The sequence below is a fragment of the Aspergillus multicolor genome (genome assembly GCF_047715735.1).
Source record: "Aspergillus multicolor strain CBS 133.54 unplaced genomic scaffold BDW74scaffold_8, whole genome shotgun sequence".
NCBI lineage: Eukaryota > Fungi > Ascomycota > Eurotiomycetes > Eurotiales > Aspergillaceae > Aspergillus > Aspergillus multicolor.
In genome coordinates this window covers 144,766-163,119 of record NW_027395959.1, presented here as the reverse complement: position 1 = coordinate 163,119, position 18,354 = coordinate 144,766, and the positions used below count along the sequence as shown (strand labels likewise).

The 18,354-nt window shown below is 52.6% G+C and overlaps 5 protein-coding genes across 5 annotated transcripts; 3 read left to right on the top strand and 2 right to left on the bottom strand.

Moving 5' to 3' along the window:
* Positions 1-384: 384 nt before the first annotated feature.
* nut1 (putative RNA polymerase II mediator complex subunit Nut1) lies at positions 385-4,056 on the bottom strand. The gene is made up of 6 exons (XM_073722310.1): positions 3,273-4,056; positions 2,976-3,223; positions 2,870-2,932; positions 2,317-2,823; positions 1,738-2,269; positions 385-1,685 (listed from the first exon to the last, which is right to left on the bottom strand). The coding sequence occupies exons 1-6, from the start codon at positions 3,889-3,891 to the stop codon at positions 496-498; spliced, it is 3,159 nt and encodes a 1,052-aa protein (XP_073585153.1). The 5' UTR covers positions 3,892-4,056; the 3' UTR covers positions 385-495.
* A 209-nt stretch (positions 4,057-4,265) lies between these two features.
* Positions 4,266-6,135, bottom strand: BDW74DRAFT_150327 (glutamate dehydrogenase). Its single transcript, XM_073723997.1, has 3 exons — positions 5,910-6,135; positions 5,585-5,860; positions 4,266-5,528 (listed from the first exon to the last, which is right to left on the bottom strand). Exons 1-3 carry the CDS (start codon positions 5,953-5,955, stop codon positions 4,468-4,470), a joined length of 1,383 nt encoding a protein of 460 aa, XP_073585152.1. The 5' UTR covers positions 5,956-6,135; the 3' UTR covers positions 4,266-4,467.
* Positions 6,136-8,063: 1,928 nt separating this feature from the next.
* Positions 8,064-8,733, top strand: BDW74DRAFT_132262 (uncharacterized protein). The gene has a single exon (XM_073722309.1). It carries the CDS (start codon positions 8,318-8,320, stop codon positions 8,690-8,692), a length of 375 nt encoding a protein of 124 aa, XP_073585151.1. The 5' UTR covers positions 8,064-8,317; the 3' UTR covers positions 8,693-8,733.
* Positions 8,734-11,386: 2,653 nt separating this feature from the next.
* On the top strand, positions 11,387-13,635 carry BDW74DRAFT_150321 (uncharacterized protein). The gene is made up of 2 exons (XM_073723996.1): positions 11,387-11,937; positions 12,186-13,635. Exons 1-2 carry the CDS (start codon positions 11,804-11,806, stop codon positions 12,901-12,903), a joined length of 852 nt encoding a protein of 283 aa, XP_073585150.1. The 5' UTR covers positions 11,387-11,803; the 3' UTR covers positions 12,904-13,635.
* Positions 13,636-15,456: 1,821 nt separating this feature from the next.
* On the top strand, positions 15,457-16,994 carry BDW74DRAFT_176751 (uncharacterized protein; the record flags this gene model as incomplete). Its single annotated transcript, XM_073728724.1, has 4 exons — positions 15,457-15,514; positions 15,567-15,897; positions 15,960-16,358; positions 16,421-16,994. 4 exons carry the CDS (start codon positions 15,457-15,459, stop codon positions 16,992-16,994), a joined length of 1,362 nt encoding a protein of 453 aa, XP_073585149.1.
* Positions 16,995-18,354: the final 1,360 nt, after the last annotated feature.

The following is an 18,354-nucleotide window of genomic DNA, read 5'->3' as shown; positions in this document are numbered from 1 at the left end:
CAGCACGGCAACTGCCCGCCTTAGCCAGCGTCCTGAACACGGCCATGCCTGGTAATGGGATTATGAAGAGCTTGAGCTCGTTGCAGGGGAATCTGGCGAAGCAGGCGGGGAATATTTCGACTTCTTGATTTGTTTGAGTGTTTTACTTGGGCTGTGGGCTGGAGGTAGGTGTCTTCCACTTGTATTGAGATCGATCGTTGGTTCGGGCGCTGGGTGCTGATGGATTCTCGATGTATAGGAAGTGTCTATGGAAAAGGAAGAGAAACCAGGGACTGGGATTGAAAGGGCACGTTGTCTTTGGCTACCTACTACTGCGTTGGTTATGAGAACGGAAATGGGACAGTATGAGAGACAAGCGTTTATGTTTATTTGTTTTGAGCCATTCGATAATTGAATTGCGACCGTTTACTTGCCATGTCTGCCCAGAGTATCCAATTGATCCAAAACAATCCACCTTAAAGAGTAGACCTATGAATGAAAACCCGTACAGCCAAATCACTGGAACATCGTATCCATATCCAAATCAAGGAACTCGGGATTCATCTCCGCAGCATTCAACACATCATCAATACTCTGGTCTCCCAGTCCCAGTCCCATCCCATCCCCTCCCCCACCCATATTCATATTAACATCCATATCCATCCCCACGGCCGCCGCCGCATTATCCATAATCTGGTTGAGGTTCGCCTGCTCATCGCTGTGGCCCTGCCCCTGGCCTTGTGCATGAGCGTTCCCTGAGCTATCCATGTTCATATCCATGTTCTGCCCACCCTGCCCTGTGCCGGAGGGGTCAAGGTGCATATCCTGCATGATGTTCATGTTCATATTCACGGGAACATTCATGTCCATGTTGACATTGACGTTCATGTCGAGGTTCGGGGCGACCTGGGCCGGCGGGGCGAGGAGGGTATTCACGCGCCTGTAGAGGCGGACGACGAGTTCCGCGCGCAGGGGGTCCTTCTCGGATATCTTGGGGACGGATTCGTGGATGAGGTTTAGGGCGTCGCGGGGTGTGAGGAGCGGGTAGCGGGGCGGGTTGTCGGCGGGTTTGGGTGTCGAGTGGTCGTGGTGCGTTTGGAACTGGTCGAGGGCGTAGGATTCCGGTAGTGGGGCGGAGACGAGACTCGCTGCGATATCGAGGGCGATGTCTGCTGTGCCTGTGTTTGATTCGGTTTGGAATTTGAGTTCGTCCAGGAGCGCGGATAGGATGCGGGGACTTCCGACGGTGCGGATGGCCGTGATCATCTGGCGGTGGGTGTATGACGGCGGGGCCATTGTGGCATCCGGGCTGGTGCTCCAGAGGATGAGGGACTGGAATGTTGCCCGGATACTACCGATAAATCCGCCGGGGTTATGTGATGACCAAGACTCGAGTTCGGATTTGTGACAGCTTCCTGTCCGTTGGAAGGAGAGGCATGGGTCTAATGCGTCGAGGATGGGCTTGATGTCTGTTCGTGTGGGGTGGCGGGCGCGGACGTCCTTGAGCTGTTCTTCTAGTGAGCGCGCGGTAATGTTCAGGACTGTGAGGTGGATTTCCCGTCCTTCGCCAGATATTGACGTGGGTGATACAAGCGAGTGAAGGGCTTTTAGGGGGATGGTTGGGTCTGCTTCGCTTTCCCAGATGTGGTTGCCGAGCCAGGTCAAGGCGACGACAAGGGATGGGAGGAGGAAGGGTTCCAGAAGGTCTAATTGTGGATGGTTAGATTCTGTTCATGTACTTGAAGGCTGGGAACTTACATTCGAATCCGCCCTTCAGTGTATCGAATTCCAGCTTCCCTGCTTCGCACGCCCCTAAGCTTTGGCTGAAGAGCGTCGAGACAAGCATGTAGAATTCCTGCGGACTGCACGCCGACATCGTCTCCTCGCTGATCCCCTCGTCAATGAAAAGAGCTGCAATCCACTCGCCTAGGTTCTTGTTCTGCTTTTCGGTCAGCTCCTCCAGTTTCTGGCTGGACGATCCCCGTTCGATCAATCTGATGATGAACGAATTGTTATTCGCGATACCAAGATCATACGGCCGTAGGTCGTATCGGTACTTGAACGTCAGAACAAGCAGAAGAACGCTGCCAAATTCGTCGTACACGGGCTGACTCTCGCCCTGGTCTTCGTCCCAGTGCCAGGAATCGAGCAGCGCGCAAAGCGGCTGCAGGATCTGTTTTGGGCTGCGGAACAGCAGCATGACGTCGAGGGACTGTGGCCGGCGAGATAATGAGTTGCAGATGTTCTTCAGTGTCATTGTCTCTTTTTGCATGCAGAGGTCATGCATAACCTGCGACATTAGCATAACTACTATCGTAGACACTGGGAGAAACGCACTTCTGTAATGGCACCGACAATCGCACCAGCATTCCCCTCAGTCGATTCAATATCCCTAATCAGCTGCTCTGCGCGTTCGTGATTAGCGCTAATCTGCGCCTTAAGGTCATCCTTGACATAGGAGCCTCCAACGGGCAGCGTCTGCATTGGATTTTCACCCAGCAACCGCTCGATACTGGACTCCGGTATCAACTTGTGTGACGCGCACGAGAATAAAAATTCCTGCCGCACATCCGAGAGGGCGCTGTTACCCTGCATAGAGAACATCTGCGAAAATGATGGAAATGTGTTCGGGTCTATTCGGCTCAGGGCGTGGCTGATGCACTCTTCCATGGGGAAGGTTACCATTGGAACGGCCATCAGGGCCGCAAAGAAGGGCGGTAGCTTGTTGACTAAGAATGAGCGGAAGAGAAGCATTGTACGCGCCGATTCGTTGCGGTACATTGCGTTTGACAAGACGTCGAAAGATGCGGTTATAATTTCCTCGGTGAGGACGTCGTAGCGATCCTAGACCGTGAGCTGAAGAAAATGCAGCACTCAGGCGGGGACTTACTGCATAGCGATTATATAGATAGTTCAGTAATATACTGTCATCGACCAAAGGACGCCCGACGAGCTAGATGGTCAGCTTGAAACCTCTGCGCAAGGGAGAAGCATACCATCGCATTGACATATACGTAGAGACCAGCTCTAGAGTGTATAACAGGCCCGTCCATGACGGACGCCTCAAACTGGAGCGCGTTGACATTGACATCTCCCATCATCGACATCTCCAATTTGGACGGCGGTTGGCCATACAGACTAAACTGCTTCTGCAGGCTATCTAGCCGGCTGTGCAAGGGCGGATACATATCAGCACAGAGGGGAAGATATGCGGAAAGGGCTTGACCAAGCCGTATCTTGAGTGCTGCAAAAGATCAGCCATGATTCAAATTCGACGGATAAACGGAGCGTACCCTCATGAGAGTTCGCAGAAAGAACTTGCACCCCCTTCGTGGTCCCAGCTAGAACCGAGAGTAAGATCCCCACAGCCTCAAACAACAGCATAGCATCAGGCGACCCCATCATCCCAGCCGGCTGGTTCGCGTCAAGCTGGCTATTATGCCAAGCAATAATCGCCTGGATCCAATCGGCAACAGCAGAAAAGGCCCGGATAACCTCAAGGGGCGTCTTAACCGTCGCCCCAGAGTTAATCGACAGCATCGCATCCTGGACGATCCGGATATCCGTCATCAGGGTATAAACTTCCCCCTTAGCCCTCTTTTTCTTCTTCACAGCCGCCACGTCCGCGCCGGGCGACGGCTTATCATGTATAGACGAGCTCTTAAGCAAGCAAGTCAGCATGGTGGGGACCTGGACGCGGCCCATCTTGCAGAGACAGTCGATGTACACGGGCAGTAAAGGGTCCCATTTTATGCGCGTTGCAAGACGCGCCTGGAGCAGGGTCTCTGTGAGCGCCGAGTCGCCGATCGGGCAGCGCCGGTAGAGCAGCATGCTCAGGTCCCTGAACTCGGCGGCATCAATCCGATGCAGCAAACAGCGCTGCACGAACGCCCTCCATTGTTCGCTGGCCATGCTCTGGCGTTTGCGGGGCTGTCGAGATATCCTTACTCAGTCAGTCTCGATTTGCGGGATTTTGTCCCAGGGCATGGGCATCTTGTTGGTCGCGTCGTGCTTCCTTCATTGATTGAGATCGTGGAAACATCATGATCACGTGAATGGCTACGTCACATGATCTATGACTTCCGGCTAATCATGACGCGAGATCAGTTGTATGATTGCTGGAGGCTATATTCTTGAGTTTTGATCGAGGTCTACGATGGTATGTTATACAAGGTGTCGAATTTAATTGTGTAAACTCTGCTTCTGACGACAAATTGGTAACTTGATCTAGATGGCTGTTCTAAGAATCTTACTATAATGGGAAATTTACGATAATGGACGATTGGAGAGAAATCAGAAAACGTCTATGGTATAATAAGTAAACTATACAAGAATGTATCTACAGGTAAAGCATAGTAGAAACGAATCCGGCGCCTCTATCCACGCTAAGAATGGAAAGATCATAACAAGACAGAAACCCGAAAGGCTGAACAAACGTAGGAATCATCATCATGCATCAACATCAACACCATCCATCAAGGGCAGCATCTAGTTCCACCAGTCACCCTGGTCCTTCATGGCCTCGACGACCTTGGTGAAACCAGCGATGTTGGAACCAGTGACGAGGGAAGGCAGGACACCCTCGGCAGGGGTAGCGAACTTCTGAGCAGTCTCAAGACCGTTCTTGAAGCAAGACTCCATGATGCCCTTGAGGCGGGCGTCGACCTCCTCGGTGGTCCAGGAGATGCGGGCGGAGTTCTGGGCCATCTCGAGACCGGAGACGGCGACACCACCGGCGTTGGCGGCCTTACCGGGGGCGTACCAGATGGCGTCACCGGGGTTGGCGTTGCGGTGGGCCTCGAAGATGTCGATGGCGGCCTGGGTGCAGCCCATGTTGGAACCCTCGGCGATGTAGCGGACACCGGACTTGATGAGGGACTCGGCCTCCTCGCCGGAGACTTCGTTCTGGGTGGCGGAGGGGAGGGCAACCTCGAACTTGCCGGGGATGTTGGTCCAGGGGCGGGCACCGGGGATGTAGGTGAACTTGCCAGCGAAGGCGGAGGACTCAGCGAGCTCGGAGAGCTGCTTGCGGGCGACCTTGAGGTCGGCGATAAGGGCAATCTCCTCGGGGGTGAAAGAGGCGGACTCGTCCTTGACGATGAGAGAGCCCTGGGAATCGGAGAGGGAGACGACGGAACCGCCGAGCTCGATGACCTTGAGGGCGGCGTACTGGGCAACGTTACCGGAGCCAGAGATGGCGACACGCTTGCCGGAGAAGGACTCCTTTCCACCGGTAACGTGCTTGATCATGTGCTCGACGTAGTAGACAACACCGTAACCGGTAGCCTCGGGGCGAATCAGAGAACCACCCCAGGTGCCGCCCTTACCGGTGAGGACACCCTCCCAGGAGTTGCGGATCTTGCGGTACTGGCCGAAGAGGAAGCCGACCTCGCGGCCGGTGACACCGATATCACCGGCGGGGACGTCAGTGTCCGCACCAATGTGCTTGCAGAGCTCGGTCATGAAAGAAACGCAGAAGCGGCGAATCTCGTTGTCAGACTTGCCCTTGGGGTCGAAGTCGGAACCACCCTTGCCACCACCCATGTTCACTAAAGAGTGGGTCAGTACTCTCGGCAGCTGATTCCGGGAGTGACAAGATACGTACGTCCAGTGAGAGCATTCTTGAAGATCTGCTCGAAACCGAGGAACTTGAGGATAGAAAGGTTGACGGAGGGGTGGAATCGGAGACCACCCTTGTAAGGACCAAGAGCGGAGTTGAACTGAACACGGAAACCGCGGTTGACCTGGACCTCACCCTTGTCGTTCTCCCAGACGACACGGAACTGGATGACACGCTCGGGGACGGAGACCACCTGGAGAGCCTTTCGGTACTCGGGGTGCTTCTCGAAGAGGCTGGAGTTCTCGAGGGTCGAGGCAAGCTCTGCGATCGTCAGTTATAGTCAATGGAGGTCAGTAGCGGTGGGTCGTACCCTTGTAGGCCTGCTCGAACTCGGGCTCAACGGGAAGGTTAGACATTTTGTTCTCGGGGTAGCTTATCGCTGATAAGATAGTGTCAAAAAGGTGTGATGTGCTGAAAAGAGCCCGCGAGATATCAATTGAAGCAACAGAAGTTCAAGACTCTGATGGATGAGAAAGAGACCGGACAGAGGTGCACACGACCGGGTTTAAGTATGAGAGAGGGGTCGGGTGGTGGGGGGAGGCGGAGGGCGACCTGGCGGAGAACAGCGAATGAGTATACAGCCGGAGTCGGACGAGAAGATCCCTGGGTGCGGCCACGGGAGGCGACTAAAATCTGGCGGGAAAGTCGGCTGGCTCGGTGGAAGAGGCGTGAAGGCCCCGGATCACTGGTCAACCAGGGTCAGTATCGGAGGAACCATAGGACTGGATAGGGAGGGCTAAGCACGAAGCTAAGACTGGCGAGGCCGAATTTCGGGGCGTTAGTCGATCGATTAAGGTCACAGTTTTCGGTCCTTATCTTTGGGCGGAAACCCACCCGCTTGCGGAATCCGGGACATTCTCGTGACATTAGGTAAAAGTTCGACAGTTCCCCATATCCACGGGAATACACGGTGGCCATTTCCAGCGGCGACGTTGCAAAACTCCGTGGTCCGTAGCTCGGTGGGCTCTGGTTGCCTGGAGAGAAGGAGAAATGTGCTCCGGGGAGAGGGGAGGAGAAGATCAGAGGCGATGCCAAGCTCGTTCCTGGCCCCACGTGCCGCTGCTGGACGCCTTCTTCTGTATGGCGGGGGATGTTCGATTACTGAAGAAAGTATCTGATCACACTGCTCCACATCTATTCTAATTCTAGTTTCTATACAAACTACGAGCTGATGATGAGTTATGATTTTTGTGAGAACTTCAATTGAACCAAAACCATAGAGTAGGCGCGAGAACACATATTTCAGATCGTCTCCGCACTTGCACCCCCCTACTCCGGGGTACGTCAACACACAGGAGTCACTCCAGTAACCGTCCTCATCCTTATCAGCCGGGTGAATAATCCAATCACCAAACTAAAAGGTATGCATGGATCAACAGCTGTCCTGCACTCACCGACGCCTCGATCAGCAATGACCAGCATATCCGTAGCCCGTGGGGAGTCGACCTCTCGGGAGTCGGCAGCGGGCACCTTTTGCACTCCAACTTGCCACCCTCAAAGCATTCACCGGGGTAAGCGCGGGAATATGCCGGTTTATGCTGGGAAGACGCAAGCCTGCAAGGTGATGCTGCTTCAGGCTTAAGCCTCGCTCGATCGACTGCCAAGTACCAGCTAATGCAACCTTGACCCTGCTATTGGTGCGTGCGTTCTGCTGATAAGCGATGACCAAAGCCGATATCTAAGAGTATGTTCGGTACCTTTTTTTGTCGTCTGATGGAGGTGAGATAACCAGAGGAATATGTGCTTGGCCATCGGCTTGTTTTGCGAGGCAGAACCTCTCAAACAATTGATCTCGGAATGGCCAATTCTTACCCCACTGCCGTGCGATAACCAGAAAAAAAGAGTGTAATTCTTTGATGTCAAGCGGCACCTTCCAGAACTGAGGTCCTCATAACTCCATAATAATGCCTGCCGATCTCTGGAAAAAGCACCGGGGTAGGGTTAATGCCCCTCATACCCCAGAGTTGTTCTTATCTCTAACCCCGCGATGCTACATTGCCTTTGCAGTCTGTATGTCGATTCTTCGGGCAAACGGTCGAGCTCCACCTCGCCGATTCGACTTTCTTCCCCTGTCCAAGCGACTTCAGGATCATATTCCTTGCCGCCGAGGTCATTTGATCGCTGAATTTTTCATCTTTCCCAGATCTGCAGACCTTTTGACCGGTTGCGATCGAGATGACTGCATGCTGAGAAATGGCTCTGGACTATGAACGAACCGTGATCGCATCGTCCTTAAGCTTCAATCTCTCAATCGCCGGACAATCGTCATCTCCGGACATCGCTAGGTGGACAGCGATCTGAAGCGATAGACATAGCGCACGGGGCCTTTTGTATGCATACCACAATGCAGGGCTGGGGAAGAGAGTATATCGAAGTTTATTTAGTGGATCCACGATCGCATCCGACATAAACCCTGTAGTATGAGAGCACGAAAACGAGGTTGCCTAGAAAACAATGGCTTTCTTGTCTTGGCTTGTGCCTGGTCACTTTTCTTGACTGGGGTAAAATTCATCGGTGATATTGATCTATGATGAACGGCGATTCTGGCAATCGAATAAATGTAGTAAGCGCGGTCAATTGGGTAGTGGAACGTGTTTGGGCATTGTCCCACGGCGATGGCACTGTTGCATACATCGCGGGCCGGTCTGTTGATGATGTGTGGTACATTGCGAAATAATTCGGACTGCATCCAATTGAGCTTTGGGAACGCTGCTGCTGATGAGATGTAAGAATGGCAGGATGGATCAACGGCCGGAAGAGATGCTGGGTTTCATATTTCTGCGCCCTAGAGTGCTATCCCTATCATGCGTACGGTACAGGCTGCGGCAGGATGTCCCTGTTTCCAGCCAAATATCTGCGATGGCACTGGTATTCCGGATACGAGAAAGACTGCGCAGTTTGTTAGGCATCCACAGAGCTTTTCGCCTCGATAGCCCAATCTTTTTGGCCTTGTCACATCTTAAGGCGACCCGTGGCCTTTGCAGCTGTTGTGGATGCGGCCAAAGTCTGTTTGTCAAACAGCCGATTTTGTTTGATCTAGGATCAACCGTTGCTGTGGTGCCATCCCACGATATTGAGCCTGCAGAAAAGTAGATTCGAGCTAGGGTATGTCGGAAAAACTGAAGAGCTCTGGTACTCCGTAAAAGGTAGGTGTCGTGGCGGTGCCACTTGGAGCTTAGTAAACCGAAATGTGCGCATGCGCCACAGTGGTGGACTGACCAATGCGGTCGTACCCTCTTAAGGTCTCAGGTTCCAGTGTCCAAGAAGAGTCGAAGTTTTTCAGCAGTGGCTTGCCAGAATCAAGGGGCAAGTGGGCCATTTTCTTCAGAAGGGGAAAGACTGTACGGTGGCTGGGAGGCGTAGCCATGTCAATCGCGTGGCGTCGGAACTATACTGTCTCGGCCCAGTAGTGATAAACAAGGGTGAAGCCGTACTTCAATGAACTGTTAGGACAAACAGAGGCTTTCCAAGGTCGGATTCATGTTGACGGTGCAAGGGTGATCAGGCTAAACCCCGGTTGAGGATTTGATACTCTTGAGGCAGAACAAGTCCCATACCACGGATGTGAGGAATATGTCGGTTTCAAAGCTGACTCGCATGGTGCATGAGCAACCCAGAGGCTATACAATCATGTCTTCCTCAAATCATCAAGGGAGGTGCCAGTCAGCAGACCTGGTATAAGGTACCTAGGTACGCCATGGCGTTGCTAACCATCAAAGTTCTCCACGCAGCACCAACTGAGAAAGGGGTTTTGAGTGTGTCACATATCACTGCCCATATTACCACCTCAATATCGAGAAGACACAATTTCTGGTACGCGCTCATCCATATCGGGCTCGCCCACCGAGTTGGCATAGATCGTGACCGGGCCAATCGCGATCGCTGCGAAGCGATTGGGCGCCAAAACTAATGGACATGTCAAAGTATATCCATCTTCATCAGAGACCTCGCAAGGAGTCAGGCTCCAGCCGTGCGCTTTCACCCCTGTCGGTTTGCATATTATTGGATGAGGCGAGCTGAGGGTGAAAGACCGAACTCGTGCGGACGGGATCCATGATAGACGCTGCAGGAAATCGGGATGGCTAAGGAGCCGCATTCATTCGTTAAACCAAATCCATGACGGGCGATCTATTGATTCCTCCAAGCCAGGATGGCAGTCCGAGGCGTAACGGCTATTAACCGCTGGTAGCCGCAATCTGGGCTGCTCCTTGAGCCTTCCCGTGTCGGAGAGGAAAGATGGCTGCTCATCAGCTGCGAACAGTTACCAGGATGAATAGCCTTGTAAGGCCGAACGACTTGATCTCTTTTGCTTCTTGCGAAGTGCGACCGGTTAGATCTTGACGTCAGGTATCACCGTACCTACTGGGTAGACAGGGAAGAATTGGAATGTTGCTCCATAGGTGGAGTTATCCCAAGGGAGTCGCGGTGGCAAAAGTGACTAAGAATCCAAACTGCAGGATAAAGCCACGATAGAGATAGCTGTAGCTCAATTAAGCGACGGACATAGATGTCGATGCATATTCCCTAGTATTCAGACAACAGGCCAGACGCTGCGATCAGGAATAAGAATAGCCTTACGGTGTACGGAGTAGAGGGAGTGCGGAAGATAGTACATCGGTCTCGATAGAGGTTTCTTACAGTATCATACCAGCGCGACCGGTTACTGTTACCTTGTACTCGGCCGGAACTAGGCCAGCAACCACTCACCACTCACAGAATGTCTTTTATAACTCCTGCTCTTACGGAGTACATACCCTTTGGTAGTACCGTGCTGCAATGAACCAACGATCCATGCAGGTCATATTTATCTCATCGAGACCAGGGACGCTCTATTGATTTTGAAATCTTCTATTGCTCCTAGAACCCTGGCCCCATCGGGCAAACACATGGCTTATCGGCGCCTGAAAATGGATAGAAAGGGGGAACACGGAGATACGCCCCTTGCGGCACGCCATACCTTGTCAAGACGTTCTAGGATAAGGTTTCTCACCCCAGCTTTCTGAGCAATGAAGAATGTTTATTGTGACTTACCTGAATCACGAGAGTTGAGTCTACACAAAGGAATCCGACCGCTTCATAGTCTGCTCTCCGACCGCCAAACAATAATAATGCACCTGGGTATACTCGCCATGGCCAGCCTATGATAGTCAGACAGGACAATTATGGCATCCTCCTCCGAGTTCCGCACAGCGCTACCAAGTTTCCGCTAGCCCGGTTCCTTGGATCAAGCTGTCGAAGCCAGGGCGAGCCCCTAACCAAGATCGGCACCTGCGATCGAGAGGCTGGAGGCTTTGGAACATCGAGGATCTCGAGCTAGATCCTTCGACTTTGTTGAGTGGTGAGGATGACCTGCCTACGTCGTCTAGGCTAGCCCGGTCGCCGAGGAAGACCGGTGGCAGGGCGCTTAAGGAACAACAGGGATCGGTTTGAGAGCTCGGGATGGGCTGCAGAGAATCTCGATCTCGAATCTCGATGGCCCTATCGCCGTTTCCGGATCCACCGCTGGACAGGAGGACACGCGACGAGCCGTCGACCCTGGTTTCTTTGTCGCTGACAGCCCGCATAGGTAGCACCTGAGGCTCGTCGGTTGGGGTTTTATTTTCTTTGACTGCAAGGATGAGACTTCCCTATTGCCAATCATTTGCTTTTTGTTGAGAGCGCTGGATACACTCTGTACATGCTGTACTCAGCATCCGCAGATCGCTGAAATCCAAGTTACTGCAGCAGGCTGCGCTTGACAGTGGAACGCCATACTAGGTTATTGAATCCAGGGAAAAAAAAAAAAAAAAAAAAAAAAAAAAAAGGAACAAGGGCGCGCGCAAACCAATGAACAACCACCAAACGAGCCAAAAGAGTATTTATACCGACAACCAGCACTTATTGGGTACCAAAACCCAACCCTGATATTTTTTGTTGTGTCTATCGGACCGTTGGCCCTGCTTTGCTCTGGCTGTTAGGCTGTTGGCCTGTTCCTCTCCGCTCCTCCCTCGAATCCTCCTCTTCATCTCCTCCCTTTGTCCTTCATATCTCCGAGTACGTCTCATGCGCCCCGTTTCATATCTTCAGATGGGCCCCCCGTATCAGAAAGCCCGTATACATCATCGCTCTTTCCTTCCCTCGTCTCTCTTCTCTTCCTCAACCATTTTTGTCTTTTTCTTGTCATGACTGGTGCTTGTCGTCTTCATAGATGGCATCACTCAGCAGATGTCCATGAACGAGTCTCACCCCGGTAGAGGACTAGGTTCCGCGATCCGAAATCTGTTCCGCTCCTCCTCACCCTCCCCTCCACGACGTCGCGTCTCGCGTCTACTGCGTCGAAGTCGGACTGTGGTCACCAAGTACGTTCTCTTTCCTATCTGCATCCGTTCGCACTCGTTTGCCCATCGGTACCCAATGCGTTGACTTGTGTTTCAGAGTCAATGCTGCGCCGCACTTGCCCGATTTCTTCTACTACCCACCCGCCTCCCGTTGCATCATCGCGTACCGGTTTTGACATGAAACTTGGCTGGGTGATAACCCGAGGAGCTCGGAGGAAATGAGAGTGGACGTGGAAGAACTGTGCTGAAACAATGTTTTCTTGAAACAGACACTCGGAAGAGCAGGCAGCCCGTGCACCCGGGCCAAAAAGCGTCTCTCCCGATCCAGACCCGACGGCGATGCTAGGACTGTCCGAAACGCCTCGAAGTGCGAATGGTAATGGTTTTGACATCTTTGATTGGTACCCCCATTACCAGAACTGCCAGCGTTACTTCCTGGACCATGCGCAACACAGCAGTCCTGTTCAAGCGGTGTCCGCCTACGTGAACATCCTACTTCCGTTTCAACGACAACCCTATCCGGTTCCCAATGCCTCTAGTAGGCCACCTTCGAGTACAGCCGACGGTCTTACCCCGGAACCTGCATCGACGGCGAACGCACCGCCGCCGCCACCAATTTCTCTATTGCCGTACATTCGCCGCCTTGTAGCGACAGGAATGGATTATCCGGGGATGCTTCATGGATTCTTTGGTGATGACTGGCAGGCCGGAATTGGCCCGTTACACGAAAAAGAGCGCTGCAACTATCTGCTCGCGGCGAGGAGTGGAGGATGGGGTGTGGTGAAAAGTGAATACGACATTTCTCCGCTGGAGACGATTCCATTTCTACGACCCCTACAAGGACCCTTGGAGGAGGAGTTTGTGACGGCATATAAAAGCTGGAGCGAGTGGCTTCTCTTGAGAGACTGGGAATTTGGGCCTCGAGCGCCGGATGGCCTACAAGATTCATCCTCTCAATCCTCACGACCACAGAGTGCACAAGAATGATATGATTATGGATGAAGGGACGACTTTTCTGTGATCGACCTTCTTGACGTTTAGCCCTGATATGCATTTGCAGGAGCAATACTACGGTATTCATTGGTCCCATTCGATAGCGACTGGTTCAGGAGAGACAATGAACTGTGTCCTCGACATTCGGCTGTGAACGGCCCATTGCGCAGCCAAACCACTCCATCCCCTGAAAGGGTCCAAATATGTCATACTTGTAGATCTTGCCTTCGACCCCTGCCGAACCCCCCTGGCTTGCGAGACGCACAGTGGCTGCTCATGCATGAGGTAACTGTGCCAGCAAGCGAACCAATGACCATGCGTTGACCGACTCCCTCCATACCAGCAAGCTATCTATGACGACGATGTGGATTAGCTCGGGAATAATAGCACGGAAACCCGAAAAAACTCCCTTCCAGTTCGATGAAACTTCTCCGAAGCCAGCCCCCGAATCAGTACTAGTACTCTGTGGTACTACGGAGTAGACCGATCGTGACCCCACTGGTTTGTCTTCTGCGCACTACCAGTGGAGCGAAACCGCCCGTTGGCGTCTTTTTGGGTTCGGAGATTTAACTGAATCCTGTTACTTGACAGCCACATCCAAGGGCAGACTCTTGAGATCGGCCATCTATTTATACAGAGCACGAATCACGATTTCCAGAATGCGCATCCATGACTTTCTGATCTTCAGGCCCACCTGTGTGATAACTGTTTCTGGAAGGCTTCGACAATGGCTGCGGTGGCGTTGCTGAACTACGGAACCAGCAATTTCATGAATTGGCCAGTCAGCGTTTTCCATGCCTCTGCGGCAAGCATATGACTTGTATTTTGATCTTAGTTGACCAAAGCACGCGTCCACAAAATTGCTATGGAGTCAGAAAGGAGCATTGTCTTGACAACATTGGCGGCTTCCTAAAGGTATCTTTTTCTGAGCCTTGCCAGGAGAATCTCAGAAATCCATGCGTATACGGCTATACGCTCACCCGGCGTTGTGCAGAGTATAGACGAACTATAAAGATTTGAAACAGATCAACTCGGTCCACCGGCAAGGTGGCTTCGTGACAAGAGCATGAATGATCACATAACTTGTATCGCCCCGAAGGCTCTACCCCTTTTCTAGACGCATACTCTGTACTACCTTGGTTTTCCATCCATGATGCTTCGATTTGCTGCGAGTCATGGAAACGGCCTGTCATTGTCAAAGTGCGATCAGAGCAACTACCCCGAAGCTCCCACTGTATCTACATACAAGGCGATGCATATCCCGTATCGACTAGGAAGGGATCTCAGGGCAAGTCGGGATCAGCAGCGCTTGTCCGACCGGTCATCGCTCGCAATGCATGCCCCGGCCTTCGTAGTCAATAGTTATCGGCAATCAGGCATGCGAGCAGTACAGAGGAATCGGGCATCAATCAGGTACTCGATTCAGATGCCAGAGCTCTAGCTTCGAGTTGCAACTTGATGCTTATTGCTGTCTAGTATACTCCGTACAGTCGATCAAGTAAAGTATACCGTATCATACGATACCGGTACGTACTGATCGTACCGTTTGTTACTAGGAATGTCGATCTCTGGACTCTCGGCCGGGCCCCGAGCTCGACCCGACGTTCTTTCTCATTTTCGTCACTTCGAAGCAGAATACGCCTGGACGAAGTGCTTCATCTCTTATTCTTCCAGAGGATACTTTGTCTGAAATGCAGGGTGCCGCTGTCAGACTGGACAGGCGCCATTAGCGGCGACAAGGACCCCGCCTGGAGCTTCCACATACTTCCGCGGATTCGAAAAGAGCACCGTGGTGGCAGCACTGCTGGCAATTTCGTTGGCTACAGAGTCGACTTCGTGGGACTCCGTCTCCATCTCCGTCTGAGCAAGGGAATAAGAGCTGGCATTTCTTGTGATTGTCATGTCCTAGAGCTATGCGAAGATGCCTGATGGCAGTCTCCAACAGTGAAATACCAACTGCTCAGGCTCACTGGCCCTGCAGAAATGGTGAGGCGCGGTCGGACAATTGACGAGGGACTCTGGGAGGGTACAGGTAAAGTAACCACCGCACCTGCATGGAATGTCAGCAGCTAACAGGGCCGAGGTCAGGTGCGTTGTCAGGGTACACTGAAATTGCAGTGCATTTACATTCAGGCCGAGGTCCCCCCCTTCTGCCACGCTTCCTGCGACACCCGCCTCGCATAAATTACAAGGATATGCCTGCTTACGCGCGCAGCCGCTACCAGTCAAAAGCCGCCGGTTTCATACATGACCGTTGTCGTGGTCGTGTTTCAGGGCGTGATCAGAGCCCTCGAAAAAGTCGAAATCGGATCTTATCTGCTGATCGGCGACTTAGGGTCTGCTGTTGTTGTGTAGAGGGTCCCTTCGAGTCTGCAGTGTGGAACAGTGACTCGCAGTGCAGGTGGTCGGGTCTTTGTGTCGCAAACATGGTCGGCCTTGATGTTACGTGTGATACACCCACGGGGTAACCCTTCCCTGGCAGCTATATTTACCACCTTTTATCCTCGAACAAGATGAAGTGGTCAACGGAACATAGCCGATCGAACCATGATACACTGGCGCGTACTTGCAGCTGTTGGGGCGATGAACTGGGGTGGTTACTTTAGTATTGCTCCTCCAGGGCCGTTGCGAACGCATACTAATACTCAATTCCCAAGTCTACGACATCCCGGCATCGCTGTCGACGCCTCTATCAGCGCACCTATCACTCTCGGACCACAACTTCGCCTACCTGATCTCACTGCTCTACACCGTGTACGCTGTCCCCAACACCGTTCTTCCCTTCCTCTCAGGGCCGGCAGTGCAGCGGTTCGGGGAAAGATCAGTGCTTCTAGTCATCACGTCCAGCATCATACTCGGACAATTGCTATTTGCACTATCTGTCCAGACAAGATTCGAGTTTGGCATGGTCGTAGGCCGCGCATTGATAGGGCTCGGAGGAGAGGTGGTAGGTGTCATCGGATGCGAGATCATCACGCGTTGGTTCCAGTGATTACCCTCGTTCCTGGAAGCGCACCGTGCAACGCTGATAGCTTTTGCGCCTATCGCAGAGATAAAAGCCTCTCTTTGGCGCTAGCGATCAATCTAAGTGCGGGAAGATTAGGCAGTGTTGCGAACTCGACCATCATTCCTCGAGTGACCGAGCTGTACGGCGTTGCACCAGCAACCTGGATCGCGACAGCGCTGTCTCTTGGTGTCGCTACTATAGGTGCTCTGTACCTCCTGACTGTGACCAAACCTGCGGCCGATAAACCGCAGCATGAAGATGATGGCTGCACCAATGCCGTCGATCCACTGTCAATCCGCCAATTCTCCTCCGTCTTCTGGCAGCTAGCCCTAATTAGTTTTCTGACTTATGGTTGCCTCAACCCGTTCACCAATTCCGCACAGCGCTTCTTAGCCGTACGTTACTACCACGGGGACCAGCTCTCAGCTGGCTCGGCGATGAGGTACGTTCAATAGTTTCCATCGGACTACTGTTTACCTCCAAGCTCACAACTCCCCTTATCAGCATCGTATTTATTCTTTCCGGCATTCTCGTACCGGCCTTCGGGCTCCTACTCGACAGCCTCTCCTCCGCAAGCTACCCTCGCGTCTTGGTGGTCAGCAACGTCCTCCTGGCGCTTGTACATGCGATCTTTTTGACGGGTGCGGGCACCAGTCCAATTCTTCCGCTATGCCTCCTCGGTACCGCCGACGCACTCTTCACCGTCTGCTTCTGGGCCAGTGTTGTGCGATGCCTTCTCCCTCCAGCTACTGACCTGCACGTCCACACGCCTCTTCTAAAAGCTGAGGACAGCGGCAGTGAACGCGTGTGCGGGCCTTATGGGCCCGCTACGGACACCCCCAACCCGGAGGAAGATCGAGAGCGGTTAGGGGCAGAGAACCTCGCCACTCCTTCTGGTGATGCATTTCGCACCCTAGGCGTAGGCATTATGACCAGCCTGCTGAATACCAGCACGGCGCTCGTACCTATCCCTCTGGCTGTGATGGAGAACCTGGCGGGCCTGGCGGGATTGGAGTCTGTGTTTCTGATGCTGGCCTTCGCGGCCTTTTTGGCAGCTGTGCGGTTGGCGTGGATATGAATGACATTTTTCAAACTGCTATCGTCCTTTATGTGGTTTGATTTTGTTTTTGCTTAGACTGCTGTGAATTTGACAGACTATGAATGATACCCATGACGCTTGGAGTCTGACCTCTTAAGTACCGTGCTTGATAGGCAAGGCTTTCGTCTATTAGATCTCGAGTCTTTTTTTTTTTTTTCAATATGATGCTATGATTATCGTGCATTATCAACATCGCAAGCCCTGGACGCCACGCTATGAAAAATCACTCTTTATCCTATCTTCAAACACATATAGCCACTCCAGCCCTGGTTCCTTTGCGAAAGAACATCCTCACAACAAGCCCACGTCCCATTTTGCAGCTGCGTACCTGTTTCAGCGCCACTCGGTTTAATTCACTTGTACCTTAAGCGCCGTTGCTGGTCCCATGACCCGGATCAGGCGCTCGTTCCACCCGCAAGTATACATAGGTAGGTAAGGTTGCAGTCGGATCGGGTCAGCGCTCTTGTGGACCATATACATTCTCAAAAGATGGTTTGGACGTCTGTATACCATATAGCCTAGCTATACTTTGTGATATTCAAGGTCGAATCAAACTGGACGGCACTTCGGCTAGGCTAGGGCTAGGCTTGTTCGGTATCAGACTCCAGCTCCGAATGTCTCCAAGTCGGAATATTCCATACTTTCGAAAGGGCAAGAAAAATGCTTATGCACAGTCCCAAGCGCAGCGATGGACGAGGACGAGGACGAGAAAATGCCCGCGTCCAGTACACCACCCTACTGCACTGGAGCAGTAAAACGCTGAAACGCTGAACGCTGAGCGACATGTGTCGCCCGGCCGCCGAACAGACCCCGAGTCTGCGCTCGCACCTCATTTTGTAGATGGGTCAAGCCTTTCCCAGTTCAGCCAGTTGGGATGCCTTTGCGGTATATGTATCCGGGTCGGAAGCTCTTTAATGCCCGCTATCTTACTTAATCTTGCTATCGGGTCTAGTGGAGCCGGACTGTCGTTATATTTGACTCCGGCGCTCAAGTGGCTTTATCTGTATGACAGTCATAGCCTCATAGGAGACTCTGGCTACGCTCTTCTGACGAGGGCCCTGGATACGCCAATATACTATATTGAGTGGATAACAGGATAGAGCTGTTGTGGGGGTGATGAATTTGCAGGTGTCGGGGTGGGTCGCGAAAGTCGAGGTACTGCAGGCCAGGGTAATCTGTCTAAGGAGGAGAGTCTGTGGGCTATTTCAACGGAAGAGAGTCGCAGAGCTAAACGGCAGGCCGTTATAATGGCGTACCTTAGTGGCGCAGAGTGTCCTCAAATCTCTGGGTGGTCGCGTGGTTGAGTAGTGAGGAAAGTGAGGAGCAAGACTCGTCGTGT